We start from the raw sequence: 20,469 nt of genomic DNA on the forward strand, positions 1-20,469 counted from the left end.
TTCAAAATGTTGTGTCAAGACTGCCCAAATGTACCTAATTTGTTTATTAATAACTTTTCATCTTCAAAACTGTTTACTCTCCTCAAACAATAGCCTGGCATTGTTTCACTGTAATAGCTACTGTAAATTGGACAGTGCAGTTAGATTAACAAGACTTTAAGCTTTCTGCCAATATCAGATATGTCTATGTCCTACTTACAACCTCATGCTAATCGCATGAGTAGGTGTTCTAAAACTTTTGACCGGTAGTGTATGTTGTGAGAACTCAAGTAAAGTTAAATGCACTTCATCCTTCATTTTTCTCTCACCAGACCATCATTGTGACACAGAAGATCAGCTTGCATGGAGAGAATGAGGAGGAACCCAACCCCGAGACTTCATGTCAGGATCACATGATAGGTAAGGTTTTACTGTAGCCATGGGCCTACTGTACTTTGAGCTATCGTCTGAAAACATATAACATTTTAGTGCTAATAAGCAACATTAATATAGATTTCTCAACATAGACATGTTCAGAAGGTCCCCATGCAATGCATCTCCAACTTTTGCTCTCTATGTAAAGTATTTCTGTAATAGAGTATACAAACGGTCTCTTATTTTAGGCTTTTGCAGTATACAGAAATAGCTGTTGCCATTCATCACCTAATGGCAAATGCATGTGGGACTTGCATATGTAACACTTTCTCATACCAGTGAAAAACTGTAGGCTTAGAGCCTATAAAAAATATTTCCTGTATCTTTGCAGGACTGATTCGTCTTGTCACTGGCAGAGTGAGTCTTTATTATCGCGCCACTCTCCCACTGCATTTTGAGGTCATCAATAAAATGGTTACTGTCTCCGGCGTTCAAAAATCCTTTTAGCGTTGCTGGCGTACAGTATTATTTACGTGGCTAAGACATCGGGGGTTGTCAGGGCAGCTGCTGTTCTGAGAGCTTTGGTGTAGCGTACAATGTGTGATAGGAGAATTATATGCAACAACACCCACTTACTATTTCAATGACAAGGCGATCTTTACACGCTGGGCAGTTTGTCATTCGTTGGCAGGTGGAAGGCATTCTTAGGGAACGTGACTAGGACAGGGCAATCGATGTTTATTCGAGTTTTATAACGCTAGGTGCCTATCGCTCTGTTGGGATGCTTTAAACTGAGTGGCACGTTTAACTGTCTATCTTTGAAGAGATGATGTCTGTTGTCCTTTCATGAATGGGGTCTTCTCTCACTTAGTTTGATGTGGCTTTGGCATTATGTGAACAGGAGAGCAGCAAACCAGTCATGTACAACCTGTGCAAACGGTGTTTGTGACGCCTTGAATTATAGTGGTCTTTTCTTTGTGTGTGTCCTTATTGTCACACAGGATTATGATCTCTGTTGCTTAATTTTGTTTATTTATTTCCATGCACCATAATAGGTCTGCACAGATGATGTGGCTGCTGGTACGCAATATTCCACTAACTATTTTATGCTGACTATCACAATGACTATCTAAATCAAGATGAATTCTAAAGGATGGACATTAAGGACCTAGACTTGCAGGTTATTTTGGACATCATTTACATCAAACATGGAAAACCACATACCACTATACACCATTACTTATAAAAGATGCTCTTTTTGGCTCTAAGTCATTTTTATATGCTAGCCTCTGTATTGATGGGGTCGACCACACATATTGTGAGAAATAGTTTTGATATGAGAAAATGTCCAGGATGTATGAACATGTTCCTGATTCAACTAAGCCCCATATCGTGGAACAGAGCCAAAAATAAGATTGTTAATCGTTTCTGTATTCTAATTAACTGAATGGCATATCTAATTCTGCCAGCTAAGCACATCTATCCAACCTCCCCTCAGTATGAATTAAAGGTCTCATAAAGATTTAAGCAGAGTCCACTTATAGGTCCTGAAGTCCAGCCTAGCATATAATTTTACCCTGGGCTTTTATGGATAGAATATGTCACACATTTGCCTGATCTCAATTCCTTGAACACAAGAAACTAGAAACAAAATTGTATTTTATTTTTTGACATAATGTGATATTGTAGCAGGGATTCAAACTAGAAACTAGAAAAGGACGCGGATGGACTCATGAGTCTGAGGTGTGGCTTTGTCATGGTTCAAATCAAATCAAATCAAATTTTATTTGTCACATGTGCACTAATGCAACAGGTGTAGACTTTACGGTGAAATGCTTACTTACAAGCCCTTAACCAACAACGCAGTTTTCAGAAAAGTGAAATATTTATTAAATAAACTATATTTTAAAAAATCAAGAGCAACAATAAAGGAACAATAACGAGGCTCTATACAACGGGACCAGTACCGAGTCAATGTGCATTGTTACAGGTTCCTCAAGGTAATTGAGATGATATGTAGGTAAAGTGACTGTGCATAGATAATAGATCATAAACAGCTCAAGTTTTGACCTTGGACTGAATTTAAATGGTTTTGAGGTCTTGGTCATGTGACAATAGTCATGACCTCTGGTTGTAATTCCCATGCAGTTGCGATGGTGGTTAAATGTCTGGGTTTTACATGCATAATATGTCATTAGGTCTGCAGAGCTTGCCCTCTATCTCCAGGAGGTTTAATATAGAAGTGATTGGGATCACAGTAAACACAATTCAAGAGCCTCTCTGATACTTTTTCCTATGATTTTAGATAGTATTACCCTAGGGCCATTAAAATCATACCCTACGAGGTCCGGAGCACTGCTGGTTTTCTGTTCTACCTGATAATTAATATGCACAAACCTGGTATCCCAGGTCTAAACCAGTCCCCGATTAGAAAGGAAGATTGAAAAAAAAAAGCAGTGGAACTGGCTTCTAGGTCCATGTTAGACCTTGTTATAGTGTGAGTGCAAACGGCATATTGAAAACGACTGCCAAATCAACTCCTTTGATTATTGAGCTTTGTGAGGTGTGGATGTCTCCCTCTTTCTCTTTCCTTCCTCTCTTTCTCTTTTATTTCCCTTTCTCTGTCTCCCTCTTTATCTTCTGTCTTCTTCCTTGAATATAGGATCAAGAATGTGAGACATTCTGAACTGGTTTACACTTGATGCATAATGCAGAACTCTGTAGTAATTGATCAGCTGCTGTTTTAGGGGCTGGCCACTACCGCCCCCGTGATGACTCATTGCAGATGTATCTAAGCAACATAACAGGCCATCTGTCCATCGAGGTGGTTCATGACCACCTCAGCTACAACATTACTGCGGAGTAGGAGGTGCAAGAGAGGCAGAAGAAGACACATATGCTACAATATGACTCTGACTGTGTACTAATAGCATGATTAAGTCGACTCTGTTTACTCCCAGTCATCCAGTGGGACGTTTCTGATGCATAATTGAATTAATTATTGTTTTGATGCACTGTTGGTTTAATTGAATGTCTGGTTGCAAATTTAGAGGGGACTGAAAATATTGGTTTATTAAGGTTAATCATGTATTTTACAACGGCAGCGCATTGCCTCTGATAAAGAGCTTTGGTTGTAATTATGAGGGTTTGATGCAGCTGGTTGGCGATGATGTTGTGCGAGCCCTATGTTTATGGGTTATTGTACTAAAGCATATCCATGGAAGCTCTTACATGCCTTGAACCCCTTCAGGGGATACGGTTAATATATAATTAATGAATTCATTAATTCAATCATCCATCCATTTACCCATTATTTTCTAGAAGTTTGGGTTGAACGTCCAGAGACTGTATGACAACGATGGAGGGATGTGTTAGGGCATATAGAAGAAGTGGATGTTTATGGTCTGAGCGTTACAAGACCAAGCGCCATGGTTAAGGGCAGAGCTAGCAGAAATGAACCCAACTCTAAAAAAAAAATAGGTCCCATGCTTGTCCATAAAAGGCAAGAAAGAAATCAGAACTTACAGATTGTTCTAAATATCTTCCAAAACAACTGCTCACTCGAAAGGATCAATCATTTCCAAGATCAATCATCTCCAAGGTTTTTTCTCAACTAGTCTATAATGTACATAACGCTAGATTGATATGTTCTACTTTTGCAATGCAGCAATACAAGGTGCAACTTAGAATGAAAATAGAACATTGTCAAAGTTGCAGTGATATCAGCCATCTGACCTTTCCCCTACTATTGTCTTTAAACTGAATTAATGTTAGAACTAGTTCAACACTCTCTTTCTTTTTCTTTTTTTTTACCCAAATTGTTGCAATTAAGTAATGAGCACAGAATGATTAGCCAACATCATTCACAGTTACATGGAATTGGATCATGTCGAACAGCCATCCATCTGTCTCGCTCGGAGACGGAGGCTTTGCAAAACTGTGTATTTTAAACGCTGTCCATCTGTTGCTACAGTGTCCTTAGATCACTGCGCAGTTTGGAACATATCAAGTTTGGTGAATGTGTATAAATCAACATAATGCTGATATAGGAGGTAGGGAGAAAAATCACTAATAAATTGGCACTCTAAAGTCACGCTGGGTTCCAAATGGGTGAAATTAGATTGGGTACGCAGAGAGACCTAGGAGTTACAAGCGGCCGTTCATTTTAGATCCTTTTCAAGATTAGTCAGATACCTTTATTAATTTTATGAAAAAGTGACACAGATTTGATCATAGAGGGCTGATAACCACTTATAGGAATAAACCTGATGAATTACATACACAACAGATCGCATCATACATATTACTGGACAAAGTAATACGAAAAGTTCAGACCTTTTTCCTGCATTACATTTCTACAGTTTCTCATAATGATTTGGCTTTGGATTGTACCCAGGTGCTCCGTACGTTAAGTAATGCTCCTGTATCTCTTGCATTTGCCTCCATTCGTTCTCCTATCTTATTGAACCTACCCCAAGATGCCCTTTTTACCCACAACACCTTCCGTTGCTTGTGAATCCAATCCAGTGGCTCTTCCTCCTTTTCCATTGCTCCCCCCTTCCCCGCCCCCCAACCCCATCATCACACGCTGCTTCTCCTGTCCCCCACCCCCCCAGGCTCCAGCTGTCAAATGAGAACCCTGGACAGCGGGATTGGCACCTTCCCCCTCCCTGACTCCGTCACCCGGGTCAATGGGCGCCACATTCCTAGATCTGAGTCCAGCCCCGACCGGACAATGGCGAGCGTTCACAGTCCCACTGATCCTGAGCAGGACCTCGTCTCGGCATCTGCTGCTCATTCCCCATCCCATGTGACAGTGCCGTCCCTGTCTGAATCCCAACCACATGTACCACCCACCAGTGCCCTGGGCCACTCCCTGTCTGACTCTACAGTTACTGGAAGAGGTTGTGGACAGGAAGCCCTGAGCCGCCTCCCCAGACCATCCACCTCAGGTAAGACTGGGGGTTCACCTCATAACAACATCCCCGTTACGTCTCCATTCTATACCCTTCTCCCAAAGCGTGCACTTCCACACTCCCCTTTATGCATTAAGAAGCCGTAAGTATTGGCTGGACAATGTCCACACCATTGCTCTTATACCAGTACAGTCCCATCATGTGAAGTGCACACTTCAGGGAGAAAAGTCGATGATCGGGACACAACCACTGTTACAGGCTCTGTGTTGTCTCTGGTTCATGCCAATGGTTTTATGTTAGGTAAACCAATGATTCACAGCTGCATATAAAAGTTAGAATGGCTGAGCAGGCTCAGAGGATGTTTGGCCACTATCATGAAACCCAATTTGGTGTTAACCCATCTATAAACTGTGTGTAAAATGAGAGAGGATAAAATTCCGATTCTCGCTGGCTCAATTTGATTGTGCAATGAGGGTGGCAGTGTTTTACTTCAATTCGCATCATTGTGAACCTTAAGTCGCCCTCAAGAATTCACTACACATGTTCCACCCTCTCAATCTCAACAGAGGATCCATTCTCCACTTGAAGCTATTCAGTGAAAAGGAAAACCTTCTACCTTTTGTTACTTTTGCTATTCAATCTCCTATGCATTTTGAATGCTGGACTAGATGGACAAGCCTATTGGTATTCTGAGTGATATTCTGTAGCTCTGCTTAACAAAGGACACTGTGTCCCCCACCCACCTTCACAAAACCCTCCGGATAATATGACCCACAGACCATATCCCAAGGATAAGTCGCTAATACAATTAGACACGCAAACTCACTAGCGACAATTAGCGACATAGATCATAAACCACCTTCTGCCTGTTCATTTACCGCAGCAACACAACAGCACAACGGTGGGTGGGGAGGAGAGAGAGAGGGATCATATGGGCTGAGGGAAGTAATACTAACAATGTACTCGTATAGGGATGAGTGATCTCCGTGATCACGCCTAGGGATTTATGCAATCAGGGAATTAGTGTCTATCTGTGTGACCTCGGTACTGCGGTTAAGGTAGGCATGACCAGCAGCTGTCATTATAAGGAATAGAGAAGGAACCTAATCTCCACCACGGATTCCCTCACAGGTAGTCAAGAAGATGAAAGAACTATTTTGTCCTCGGCGCGGTACAAATTATTCTGCTGATGTTCCCGCGGTGCCGCCGCCAACGAGGCCCAGTTAATTATATTGTCAGGAGAAGGCAGGGAGTTGTATAGAAAAAAAAAGTGTGAAGGAAGGGGTAGGTAGTCATTAAAATTCACACTGACTCAGCTGTGACTATCATTGGATGCTTTGTCATTGGGAGTGACAGTTTGAAGCTGGTATTTCGGGGCTGCTTCAAGTCAGAAATGTAGCGATGTAGTCTCGGTAGGGAGGATGCCATTGACTATTAATAGATGAAATGCCAAACTCTCCTCACAATTAAAGAAATTGTAGCATAATGCTCATGTTGTACAACATGGGCTTTCACAGGTTAACAACTATATTGGCCTAGCGTCAGCTATGGATGTGTCCCAAATGGTAACCTATGGCCATGGTCAAACGTAGTGCACTATAAAGGGAATAGGGAGCCATTTGGGATGTAACATGAGTCTTACTGAAACTCCGGGACCTAATAGCTTTGACATTTTTTCTTTCCTCCGCCCTCTATGTACGCAATGCGTAGGCTCTCTTCCTGGTGTGAGTGTGTGGGTTTGGTTGTTGTCTGTGTCTCATGGTTTGTTTCTCTTTACTTTTGAATGATAGATGTCATCAAAAGGAAGCGACTGAGTCAGATAGAGTTATGCAGCACCAGCCACGCAGTCACTACGGAGGCCCACGAGGAACAAGTGGAGAAGAAGAGGAACACTAAGGATCTAAACTCACCCACTGTAAGGAACTTCCCCAGCACTATTAGACCTATGTCAAAGGGGTGGTGTTTTGGCAGCAAAATAGACTGCAATAGCATAGTAGCATATAATAGCATTGATTCCTTATGTTGCATGAAATACAGTAAATGTTGCTAGTAGTGGAGGGACGTAAATCAATTATCCTCTGACAGAATAATAGCAGCAATAAGAGAACTGCTAAACTGAAAAATCTACAGTACTTCAAATGCCTAGTGGTTGTGTTTCTGTGTAGCACGTAAGACGCATTATCATCTGTAATTGCGGCTTCCGTACAATCCCTATACAATTTCACATTTCCAAGAAGCATTATCATTATGAAAGAGTATCTCTGTAATCTGTTGAGGATACAGTGATATTAAAGGGATTTCATCTACTTCCCCAGAGTCAGATGAACTCGTGGATACCATTTTTATGTCTCTACTTCCAGTATCAATGAAGTTAGATGTAGTTTCGCGAGCCAATGCTAACTAGCATTAGCGCAATGACTGGACGTATATGGGTATCTGATGGCATGCTAGTAGATCTAGGGCCTCATTGCCAAAATCCCAAAGTATCCATTTAAGACAGCAATTGCTAACTAGCGTTAGCACAATTACTAGACGTCTAACAGCTAGTGTGCCATAGAATGCCAGTCATTGTGCTAATGCTAATGCATTTGCTCGTGAAACTACTAACTTCCTTCATACTGGATGCAGGGATTGAGGGATTGATCTATCTTGTTATCTTCTCATTCTGTTCTGATGTCCCTCTCTTTCCTGAACAGGACAGAGCCCCAAGAGTGTGCACATACTCAGGCAGCAGCAGTGACACTGAGACAGAGTCTGATGGGAACACGCTAGGCTCCACCCAAAGCACCCTTACCAACAGAGCAAAGACGAGCAACCAAGGTCAGAATCTTGTCTGCATCCCACATCCACAGACACAATATTAATGTTATTTAGGCCTACATCATTTGATTTTAGCCAGTGTTTCTTGATTTGGTTGATTGATTGATAGATATATTGATTGAAACATGCTCTCCACAGTCTACTACGAAGAGAAGACGATGAAGAGGAACAGTGTGGGAAAGTTCCCGTCAATCATGGACTACTATCAACATGATATGTTCTCTCACATAGAGAAGGACGAACACAGGGGCAGTTTCTCCCAATACCACTTGTTGCACAACCAGTCATCGCTAGAGGGCAAAGCAGGAGACAGACTAAGCGTAAGTACTTCCTGTTGACCTATGACATACACTGAACAAATATCTGAACGCAACATGCAACAATTTCAAAGGTTTTACTGGGTTACAGTTCATATAAGGAAATCAGTCAATTGAAATAAATTAATTAGCCCCTAATATATGGATTTCACATGACTGGGCAATGGCGCAGCCACGGGTTGGCCTGGGAGGGCATATGCCCACCCATTTGGGAGCCAGGCCCAGCCAATCAGAATGACTTTTCACCCACAAAAGGGCTTTATTACAGACAGAAATACTCCTCAGCACCCCCTGTCAAATTCTCTAAAACAACGTTGGAGATGGCTTATGGTAGAGAAATTAACATTCAATTCCCTGGCAACAGCTCTGGTGGACATTCCTGCAGGGCATACTCCCTCAAAACGTGAGACATTTGTGGCATTGTGTTGTGTGACAAAACTGCACATTTTAGTGGCCTTTTATTGCCCCCAGCATAAGGTGCAACTGTGTAATTATCATGCTGTTTAATAATTTTATTGATATGCCGCACCTGTCCGGTAGATGGATTATCTTGGCAAAGGAGAAATGTTTATTAACAGGGATGTAAACAAATGTGTCGGCAAAATTGGAGAGAAATATGCTTTTCGTGCTTATGGAACATTTCTGAGATTTTCTATTTCAGCTCATGAAACATGGGACCAACAGTTTACATGTTGCATTTATATTTTTGTTCAGTATATTACCTTTGACATATCCTTTTGTAGCTCGTCAACTAGATGATTATGGTCTGTTGATGTTGCTTCAGGAGGATCTATTGTATGGACCACTTTACTTCTTTACCTTATGTAAGATCATGCATTAGCTCAAAACAAACCGTTTCCATGGTAACCTGCACTCGCTGTGAAGCAACATTTGTCCTTTTCCAGCTTCTCCAGCTTTCTCAAAGTGCGTCCCGAGTCCACAAAGCTTGATGTCTTTCACCCTCCTACACAGCGCTGTAGTTGGATTGTTCGGACATTTTGATAAAACAAAAAAACTGAAAGTCACCTAATTGCTTTCGATCGGCTTGCCCTCTCATGTCACGGGGTATTTGCCTACCAGTATTTAACTTCACTGAATGACAAATTAGGAGCAGTGACCATGAAATGGCCCTCACCCCCCTTGGCCCCCACTTCCCCTCAGATCAGTGCAGTAGAATAACCTAACACACACACACACACACACACACGACCTGACAGAAAAATCCATAATCTGCAAAAGGATCTGACTCAACACAAGTTCAGAGAGGGAAAGAGAGCGAGAGGAAAAATACATGAATATGTTTTATGTTCTTGAACTCTGGTTCTTACTGTTGGCCTACAGAGGCCTTGTACGATGAAAGAAGAGCAGTACTGAAAGTTGCAGCTACTCTGCTAAAGCAAAATACAACTTTGCAGGGCTCAGGGTGTATGCCTTTTTATTAAACTTACAACATCATCCTTGCCCGTCTCTTTTTGGGGTCAAACATTTCTAATAGATTCAATAAGTACAGATTTATTCCATTCTGCATTGACTGAACAATTGACTGCTCAAAATTGAATGTGGAGAAACGAATGTCCTTGGTGTATGCTTTGACCCTGACGAAGGCTCTGCCTTGAATAATTGGGAAAAAAATTGAACTTTTTGTCTTCTCAGCCATTAGTCTACACTTAATAAAATAATTTTGGATATGAGGCTTCCGCTCCCACTCTACAAAGGCGTTTGTGCTAAAATGGCCTGGATTTGACCATTTTTAATGTCAGTGTGAAATAAAGGGAAGTGTGGTTGCTGGTTGTGGATGTGGGGTTGTAAACTGAGGTTTTTCTGACAAGGTTTATGTGTGGTTGGCTGCTGCGGTGATGAGCTGGGAGTTTGAAAGCATGGCTCTGATTGTGATGAGATTCCCTACAGAAATGCAGCGTGTCGGACAGAGATCATGTGCATCCAACCTGCACAGAGATCACCCAAACAACGACAACAAATACACCCAAAGACAGAGCAACACTATGGATTTAATCCTACCATCTTTTGCTGTCCAATAATTGGTCTTGGAAAGACCTCCACAAGAAAACATCTTCATAAATAAAACAAAGAAACTATGGAAAAGACATCTAACACAATAAAGGCCCATGAGAATTATTGACATTGTTTAGTTGAATAGCACTTGACTATTCTAAATGAATCTGTTAATAATTCAATGTTCAAGTTAAAGGTAGATATGTGTTGAATTACAGAAGAGAACCTCATTTAATAGCCATCAACCAACCAAGATGATGGTCCCCCTTTTAACCCATTTACTCCTTTTCAACCCATTTACTCCTTTTCAACCCATTTACTCCTTATTAACATGTATTTTACCTTAAAGGGACAATGTGTCTCTTAAAGAGACACAGTTGCCCTCCTGTCCACCCATGACAATACCCCCATACATACAGTGGGGTCTGAAATGATTGACACCTTTTGATAAAAATGAGCAAAAATGACTGTATAAAATAAATAATACAAATACTGAGCTACAGTATATTGTATTCTCCCCAAAAATGGGAAATTCAGAGAATTAGATTTTTTTTAAAGAAGTAATATCAATGTTTTCTCAAAATGTAGGGGTCACAATACCTCAAATTGCGAGGATAATGGCATTGAGCCTTTTTCTAAATGTTCCTCCATACAGATTTATTTCAGATCCTTGATATCCTTCGTCTGCGCTTACGGACTGCCCTCTTCAATTCAAACCACAGGTTTTCAATGGGTTTCATGTCCGCGTAGACTGAGATGGCCATTGCAAAATGTTGTTTTTGTGGCCAATGAGCCATTTCTTTGTTGATTTTGATGTGTACTTGGGGTTATTGTCTTGCTGGAAGTTCCACTTGCGGCCAAGTTTCAGCCTCCTGGCAGAGGCAACCAGGTGTGTGGCATAAGATGTCCCTGTACTGGACATTTTAGTTCATGATGCCATTGACCTTAACAATGGTTCCTGGACCAGTGTAAGCAAAATAGCCCAATAACATCAAAGATCCACCACCATATTGTGCAGTAGGAATGGGGTTCTTTTCTGCTCATGCATTCTAATTTCGACTCTAAACCCACTACTGGTGTGCTTGGCTAAAGAGCTCTATTTTCATGTCATCCCAAAAATGTAAAAGCCTGGAGTTTGCTTAATGGCATTATTATGAAAAATCTATAAAAATAGGGGGTAGATCAGCTCTAATATTGCAAGTAAATTTGGGCTTTCATCAATTTAATTGTTTGCATAATTTCCAATCCCCCATTTTTTTAAACATACAGTACCAGTCAAAAGTTAGGACACACCTACTCAGTCAAGGGTTTTTCTTTACAACTTTACATTGTAGAATAATAGTGAAGAATCATATAGTAACCAAAAAAATGTAAAACAAATCCTTTGCTTTGATGACAGCTTTGCACACTCTTGGCATTTCACCTGGAATGCTTTTCCAACTGTCTTGAAGGAGTTCCCACATATGCTGAGCACTTGTTGGCTGCTTTTCCTTCACTCTGCGGTCCAACTCATCCCAAACCATCTCAATTGGGTTGAGGTTGTGTTGATTGTGGAGGTCATCTGATGCAGCACTCCATCGCTCTCCTTCATGGTCAAATAGCCCTTACACAGCCTGGAGGTGTGTTGAGTCATTGTCCTGTTGAAAAACAAATGATAGTCCTAATAAGCGCAAACCAGATGGGATGGCGTATCGCTGCAGAATGCTGTGGTAGCCATGCTGGTTAAGTGTGCCTTGAATTCTAAATAAATCACAGACACAGCAAAGCACCCCCACACCATCACACCTCCTCCTCCATGCTTCATGGTGGGAACCACACATGCGGAGGTCTTCCGTTCACCGACTCTGCGTCTCACAAAGACACAGTGGTTGGAACCAGAAATCTCAAATTTTGACTCATCAGACCAAAGGACAGATTTCCACCGGTCTAATGTCCATTGCTCATGTTTCATGGCCCAAGCAAGTCTCTTCTTCTTATTGGTGTCCTTTAGTAGTGGTTTCTTTGCAGCAATTTAACCCTGAAGGCCTGATTCACACAGTCTCCTTTGAACAGTTGATGTTGAGATTTGTCTGTTACTTGAACTCTGTGAAGCATTTATTTGAGCAGCAATTTGAGGTGCAGTTAACTCTAGTGATCTTATCCTCTACAGCAGAGGTAACTCTGGGTCTTCCTTTCCTGTGGCGGTCCTCATGAGAGCCAGTTTCCTCATAGTGCTTGATGGTTTTTGCGACTGCACTTGAAGAGACTTTCAAAGTTCTTGACATTTTCCAGATTGACTGACCTTCATGTCTTAAAGTAATGATGGACTGTCATTTCTCTTTGATTATTTGAGCCGTTCTTGCCATAATATGGACTTGGTCTTTTACAAAGTAGGGCTTTCTTCTGTATACCACCCCTACCTTGTCACAACACAACTAGCTATCTCAAATGCATTAAGAAGGAAATAAATTCCACACAGGAACTTTCAACAAGGCACGCCTGTTAATTGAAATGCATTCCAGGTGACTACCTCATGAAGCTAGTAGAGAGAATGCAGAGTGTACAAAGCTGTCAAGGCAAAGAGGGGCTACTGTGAAGAATCTCAAATGAAATATATTTACATTTGTTTAACACTTTCGGTTACGACATGAATCCATATCTGTCATTTCCTAGTTTTGATGTCTTCACTGTTATTCTACAATATCTATAAAAGTATAGAAAAAAACCATGGATGAGTAGGTGTGTCCAAACTTTTGACTGTTACTGTATGTATATAGATCTTGTATATATTTTCCCTTATTATTTTCTCCTAACCCTACATCCCCTTCCTAATTGGAGTAAACCAATGGACAACAACAACAACTACTTCTACTTCCAGCTTATACATACTATATACTGTACATTTTAAGGACACAGGACACTATGTTGTACAATAGTTACCTTTTTGTTTCTGTTTTGTCCCACCCTTAACCCACCATCTATCGAGTCGACCCACCAGTCCATCCAGTTTTGATTTCTATTTGAGATATATTATTTATGTTTCACAAAAGTTCTGAACATTTCTATTCTCATAATTTCTACAGATTGTAAAGTAAAGATAAACATTTTTGCTAAGAGTGTTATTATATTATTGATCGCTTGACTAAGACTTTTCAAATCACCCAGCAGTGCTAAATGGCATTGGCACTTGGATTCGATAGGAACTGGTGCTTTGGTCAGATTACATGAAAATAGAGGTCTTTTGGCCACTCACACCAGTGGTGGGTGTGGCACCAAAATGAGAATGTATGAGCCGAAAAGAAACCCATACCTACTGTAAAATATGGTGGTGTGACCATTCCCTTTAAGTCCGTCAGGTAAGTTCATAATCTCGTTAGGGAAGATTTGTTTGGGAAGTGTGCAGAAGGTGCGGATGGGGGGGGCGCGGGTGCGGTGTGAGATTGGGTGATTTAAGTGCCTTTAATAACCTTTCACAAACACTCAGGAGAGTGATGTAAAGCTCAGCAGCTCCCATCAGAGACCTCATGGCCCAGCCTGGCCCCCATTCATCATCCTGACACTGCCTGACAGCCACGCTGCCTGCCTGCCTCTCTGGCTGCCTGGCTACACCCCCTCTTCCCTCTGCCTCCTTCAATCTCCCCCCTTTTTATTTCTATATCTTTCTCAGTTGCTCCCATCCTCTCTTTCTTTCCCTCTCTATCTTTCCTTCTCTCCCTTTTTCTCTTTCTTTCCTTCTCTCCCAGGATCTCTCTCTCTCGCGCCCTTCTCTCTCTCTCTCGCTCCCTTCTCTCTCTCTCTTGCTCCCTTCTCTCTCTCTCTCGGCTCCCTTCTCTCTCTCCCGATGGGTAATAGAGATTGCTGCAGGCCTCTCCGACAGGGGAAAACAGCATTAGATGCTGTGCTGGGGCCGGGCATGGCAGGGCCTAAGGAGCCAGACCAGAGAGGGCCAGGTTACACAGCAATATGCCTCATAACTATGTAATATCTGTGTTCACACTTTCTCCCCCAGCTGCTTGTAACAGCTTGTTACCTGGAGCACTAATGCAATGGGGAGAGAGAGGCATGTTTTTGGTCTTGGACATGCAATTGGAAGTAGAAGTACAGACATGTAAGATGTGCTTCAGATGACAGACTTTCGAATCAAATATTGGGCCGGAATGTTATGAGTAATTTGTAATTTTCTAAATATCAGAGGTGTATATTTTTTTTAAACATCTGACACCAAGTGTAGAGAAAAAGTATTGTCTCTCAAGGCCCACATGCCTATATATATATATATATATATATAAATATATATATATTGATTGATTGATTGATTTAAATTGTATGCCAGCTGCTACTGCCTATACGTACATACACAACAGTATCCCATTAGTGGTATATGAACAATAAATATTTCAGACACACAATTGTCCAGAATCCCAGTCAGGGAGAAGAACAGCCGTTCTCTATTTGACCTCCTTATCGACTGACTGACTCTTCTTTAGAAAGGAAGAATGTTTCCAACGTATATATTCTGTCAGAATCCTAGTTACCTAAGACATTCCCATTGAACTGAAATACCTCAGTGTTTAGCCATTGACAAGCTCTTTTTCCACCTGATGTGCCCCTGAGGCGATGTTTTCCTGTGTGTTCCCGTTGTAAAGGATACACTTCAACTGGCTCCTCAGGTGCCTTCGGATGGTCAAGGTCTGCACGGAGGTTGGTTTCGACCCACAGACAAGAGTGGTAATTGTGTTTCACCAAATCAAATTCAATCACAGATAAGAATCCCTCCTACCGAGATAGAGAGCTCAGGGCTGTTAGGAGAAGAACAGGACCATGATTGCTGTTCCTCACTGTCAAAGGCACTGAACGAAAGGCCACCCCAATTCCAATCACTGATCACAATCAAGTCATACACCCTCTGCTCGGCTCTCATGGTCTCCCACATCCATGCACCTGTAGACTACACTACACCGGCACATACTATATGGTTGGTTTCCCGGACCCAGATTGAGCCTAGTCTTGGACTAAAAAGCATTTTCAATGTAGCACTTTTGACTTTCCAGTAACTTTGCTACAATGGAGATGTGTCCTTTTGCAGATTTGAGTCACATTAGTTTTTTATCACCAACCCTTGAATTACCATTATTAGTCACTGTACCTCAAAAGTTATATTTTTCAGAAGTCTAGGGTATTTCCGATTTTCTCTGTGCTGATTTAGTACATGAAGAATATCTAACCCGCGGTGCCTGTGTTTAGAATGCATTACTGTAAACCGCCAGATTGTTAGCAGAGTGGAGTTCCTGGGAGGAAAGCCATTTCTAAGAGGCACCTGGCAGTGAACACTTAATGATGAGGAGTTAGTGCAACCCCGAGGGCGATCTATACCTCTGGTAATACGGTAATACCTCTGTGTACTCTCCACCCAGGAAGTGTGTGGATGGCTTGGCCCTTTCGGTAGATTGGCTGGAGGAAAATCCAGTTATCAGGAGAATTGTGTTTACCTTGACCACCGATACAATGTAGCCAGAGAGCACAGGCTCCTTATAACGATTCCTCAAATGATTTCAAGATTCCTTAGTGCATTTCTGCATACATATTTCCGTTAAGATATTCTAATAGTTATTGACCAAGGTTGAATTACACAACATCTCTTTTTTTCTACTGAAGATGTGTTTTGTATTCACTGTGGTTAGATTTATGACTGTATGTGGAAAAATGCATTATGCATGATTTCTGTGATTATGCTAGATTGGAGATGCAGAGCTTTATATATATATATATATATATATATATATATATATATATATATATATATATACATATATATATATATATATATATATTTATTTCTATATATATATTTATGTATGTATCTCAATGGAGACATCTCCTATTGTTGTGTTGCCAATTTACTCAAGGGTGGTGGAATGGCTTGGAGGCGTTTTCCATGAAAGAAGGCAATGAGTTCAGCCACCACACACGATAAAAGTGTACATGCCAAAAATATTTCTCAAAAGTACATAAACAACAGGACCTAGAGGGATGTAGGGATTCATCCTGAAACTGCAACATTAATGCTGCAATCTGGGATTTATTTCTCTAGACAAATGGCAGCTCCACTCTTGTTGTGGTATAATCTTCAAGAATTAATGGATTGAAATCTCCATTGAACAGATACCCAGATTTCCACATTATACCTTTTAAGTTAGAATCTCCGTGCATACCAAAACACCTGTCAATATGCAAAATGATATACAGTAGCTGTTTTCTCTCCAGTATATTTGAGGTTAAGCCATTTGCGTTAATTTATAGCGAGAAGAAGCTGGCCGCCGTTTCACTCATTTCTTTTTTAACAACATGGGCTCCTGACAAAAATATAATACGCTGTGTTAAAACAGCTACGAAGGAGAATCTCTCTCCCTCCCTCCCTCCCTCCCTCCCTCCCTCCCTCCCTCCCTCCCTCCCTCCCTCCCTCCCTCCCTCCCTCCCTCCCTCCCTCCCTCCCTCCCTCCCTGTAGAGAGGTTGATATCTCACGGCAGATTCCGACAGACTCATTGGGCCTTAAGCATGGGAGGAGAATGAACAAAGCTCTCAATAAATCAATGCGATACTCAGGAATGGCAGTAGTCAAATTGCTTTGTAGTGTTGCATTACGCTGAAGTAGATGTACACTGAGTGTACAAAACAGTTCCATGACATAGACTGACCTCGCGAGTCAACATGGGCCAGCATCCCTGTGGAACACTTTCGACACTCTGTAGAGTCCATGCCCCGACGAATTGAGGCTGTTCTGAGGGCAAAGGGGGGTGCAACTCAACATTAGCAAGGTGTTCCTAATGTTTTGTACACTCAGTGTAAATTCAGCATGACAGCCTTGTTTTTGTTGTTTCTGGACATTCTTTGTCGAGAGACAGAGTGACAGATTGCTCCTTTCTCCAAATCATTTCCTATAAGTAATCTGGGACAGCTTTGTTGTTTGAATACCAGATTGGCCCTTTAATGTATGATGATAATAATGCGCTGCAGTGTGGGCAGATGACAAAAACACCTCTCGTCTCATTTTCTCCTCTTATTTGTCTTGTTGTTGCTGTAGAAAGGGAATCGAGTGGACATGACGACAGGCGGCTGCGGAGGGGGGGTCCAGGTCGGCTCCAGAGACGTGTCCTTGGATTCCCTGAACAAGCTGAACAGCAGTGGGCTGGGGCTGTACCCGGAGACAGAGCTACGGCCCAGTAGCGGTGACTGCTCCTGTTCCGCAGGGGAGAGAGAAGAGGACTGCTGCAGCAGGGTTGACAACGAGCCCTCGTCGTCCAGCTACTACTCCAACAAGCCCGGGGCGGAGCGCGTGGGTTCTCTCAGCGATTCGCTTTACGACAGCTTCTCCTCATGCACCAGTCAAGGCTCCAACGATGTGTAGAGTAAGAAAGTGGAGGCCGGGGCCGATTCTGTTGGAGTCTTCTGTTGGAGTCCTCTGCTACTCCCACCAACCGAAGCACTTAGGTCATAAGGAAGGAAGGGATGTCATCGGTGATGTCATAAGATAAGGGCGTGAACCCAGACTGTACGGTATGCATGACCTCTGAGATGGACAATTAAACTATAGGCTACAACAGTACCACCGTTCAAGGTGTGGAAAGCAATATTAGAAATTGTCTTGCATTATATATTTTACCCCGAAGGGGGAATGTTTTTTTATTATCATTGCACTGTAAAAATGCTGTACAAAGTTAAGGAATTCAACTTGAAGACATAACTAGAGTAAATACCACCAAATCCAAATCAAACCAATCAGCAATATCATCAGGAGCAACTGATGATGCCTAGAAGTGTGAAGCAATACCTTAAGAATGATAATATGTGCAAAAAACTATTACGGTTGTTGGATGTGGATAGATGGTTTTCTCACGGATCATTATTTCTCAAAATATTTCTCAAATGTTTTACTGCCACAGTGTTGTATGCCACAATGGCAGGCCTACACACCACAACTACCATCATGCAATACACTGCAACCCATACCACACGATCATAGCTCCTAAAGCCATTGTGTCAAACGTGTACGATTACTAGACTGCTGTGGTATTTTGAAAGTTGCATGGCGAACTAAAATGTGACACACATTAGACACATTATTTTTGAAGTGGCGGGATTTATACTTTATATTAAGTGACCTAAATACACGCATTTGCACATTTAATTGAACCACCAGTACTGTGGAATCTTAAAGAATAGTATCCTGCATATTGAATGTACTGGAGTCAATATTGACTTTGAGTTGTGGTACAGATGAGAAATACATGATCAATACATGATCAATCATTTCTACCAGCAAGACAAAACTGTCAAGCTGATCTTCAACTGCTATGTAGTGGCTTAAAGGGATACTTCGGGATATTTGGCAATGAAGCCCTTTATCTTCTTCCCTAGTCAGATGAACTCATGGATGCCATTATCATGTCTCTGCATCCAGTATGAAGGAAGTTAGAGTTAGTTGTGTGAGCTAATGCTAACTAGTGTTGGCGCAATGACTGGAAGCATATCTACTAGCATGCTAGCAGTTACCATAGACTTCCAGTCATTATGCTAACACTATTTAGCAATGTCCTTCAAACTGCCCGTAAAGACATAAAAATGGTATCCACTAATTCATTTGACTCTGGGGAAGAAGAAAAGAATCCTGAATTAACCCTTTAAGCAATCACCGGGCCATTACCATTGTACTTGGGTCACTCAGTATTTCATGTAAACATAGAACTGAACTAGTGTCAGAATGGTACTTATGAATCAGAAACTTCTGTTGGCTTCAATAACACATTTGCGGAGCAAGGTCTATGCTAGTAGCTCAGGGAAAATGCAACGCGTATACCTAGTTACCTTGAATATAAGGTTACAACTCATGGAAAATACATTTTTCATTTTTTTAAACGGAAAACAGACACTTTTTGAAAAGTAAAACCTTCATGAACTGCAAGATAACATAACTGTTGAAACTGTGTCTCTTGTAGCATCATAAAACACTCGTTTTTTGTATATTTTGTTTGTGTGTTAAAAACTGCAATTCAATTAATATCAGAATGGAGCATTGCTGACTGGTATATGCAATTTAAAACATTTAATAATTGTGTAATGTTTGCCAATCATTCAAACTATATGTCTATTGATTAAGAACAGTTCAACTTTTCTTGATCGTTTCCTCGTTTTGTGACTTCCTGTAGTGTTTGTCGATACAAAATGTTTTATTTTGTCGAATAAAAGCTACTACTGCAACCTTTTATCACTTTATCCTATAACACATTTGACACGTAGTAGGAATAAATCATCATGCCAAACGTGCGTAATTTGATTCTGGTGCTAATCAAAAGACAGACTGTACGTTTCATTGTTTGAACAATTTTCCATGAAACTGTTAATAATATGTAAGGAGAGTCTTGCTAAGACCATAATGTGTATTTTTCTAGCTGACGAGTATTTATATCCCACTTTTTGTACATGGAACTGTATAGTAGTGTTTAATTGTCCTACTTCACATCTTCTCTGCTTGATTGTTCCTTTGTAAGAGAACCTGTTACCAGCAGTGTTAGTTTGGTAATTACGTGTGCAATTTTGGCTGTTACATTAGACTTTTAATGCTATATTTTATGTAATAATTTCCCAGACAAATAAAAATAAATGATTTCCTATTTTAAATTTGATGCAGCTTTCGTAACAGTTGGAGGTTGACGTTTGTGTATGTATGTGTGTGTGCGTGCAGTCATACACGTGTGCGTTCAGTATCATATACTGTAGTCAAATTTAAGGTACTATAGTCATAAGGAACAGTGAGATCTTCGCTGATCTTTGCCATTGCGCTCATAAATGTGTAACTGAAATATATGTAAGTAGGCTACAGCAGGGAATTGTTAATAATGGCAAGGTTTGAGCCAAGTCCTGCCTTCAAATGCTTGCGGTAAAGCTCATGTCATAGTCTTCAACTACAAAACGTGTTAAACGTATAGCCTGTGTTCACTGAGCTTCACTCTCTTTAACAGTGCTTATAAAGTAGGGGCATTTATAACAATTGGAGTCTCTTGATGGGTAATTA

General features: G+C 41.2%; 1 protein-coding gene across 4 annotated transcripts in view; it reads left to right on the plus strand.

Annotated features, from left to right (window-relative positions):
* Positions 1 to 20,075, plus strand: part of LOC109878184 (nck-associated protein 5) — a 166,569-nt gene extending 146,494 nt beyond the window's left edge. For 3 of the 4 annotated variants that reach the window (XM_020470417.2, XM_031792465.1, XM_031792466.1), the window contains 6 exons: positions 312 to 399; positions 4,971 to 5,306; positions 7,061 to 7,185; positions 7,967 to 8,090; positions 8,229 to 8,410; positions 17,482 to 20,075. In XM_020470417.2, the coding sequence (XP_020326006.1) occupies positions 312 to 399; positions 4,971 to 5,306; positions 7,061 to 7,185; positions 7,967 to 8,090; positions 8,229 to 8,410; positions 17,482 to 17,805 (1,179 nt within the window). In that variant the 3' untranslated portion in view covers positions 17,806 to 20,075. The remainder of the gene's footprint in view (positions 1 to 311; positions 400 to 4,970; positions 5,307 to 7,060; positions 7,186 to 7,966; positions 8,091 to 8,228; positions 8,411 to 17,481) is intronic. The other variant, XM_020470418.2, reaches the window with a different exon arrangement.
* The last annotated feature ends 394 nt before the right edge of the window (positions 20,076 to 20,469 follow it).

This window comes from Oncorhynchus kisutch, linkage group LG16 (assembly GCF_002021735.2).
Source record: "Oncorhynchus kisutch isolate 150728-3 linkage group LG16, Okis_V2, whole genome shotgun sequence".
In the NCBI taxonomy this organism is placed as follows: Eukaryota; Metazoa; Chordata; class Actinopteri; order Salmoniformes; family Salmonidae; genus Oncorhynchus; species Oncorhynchus kisutch.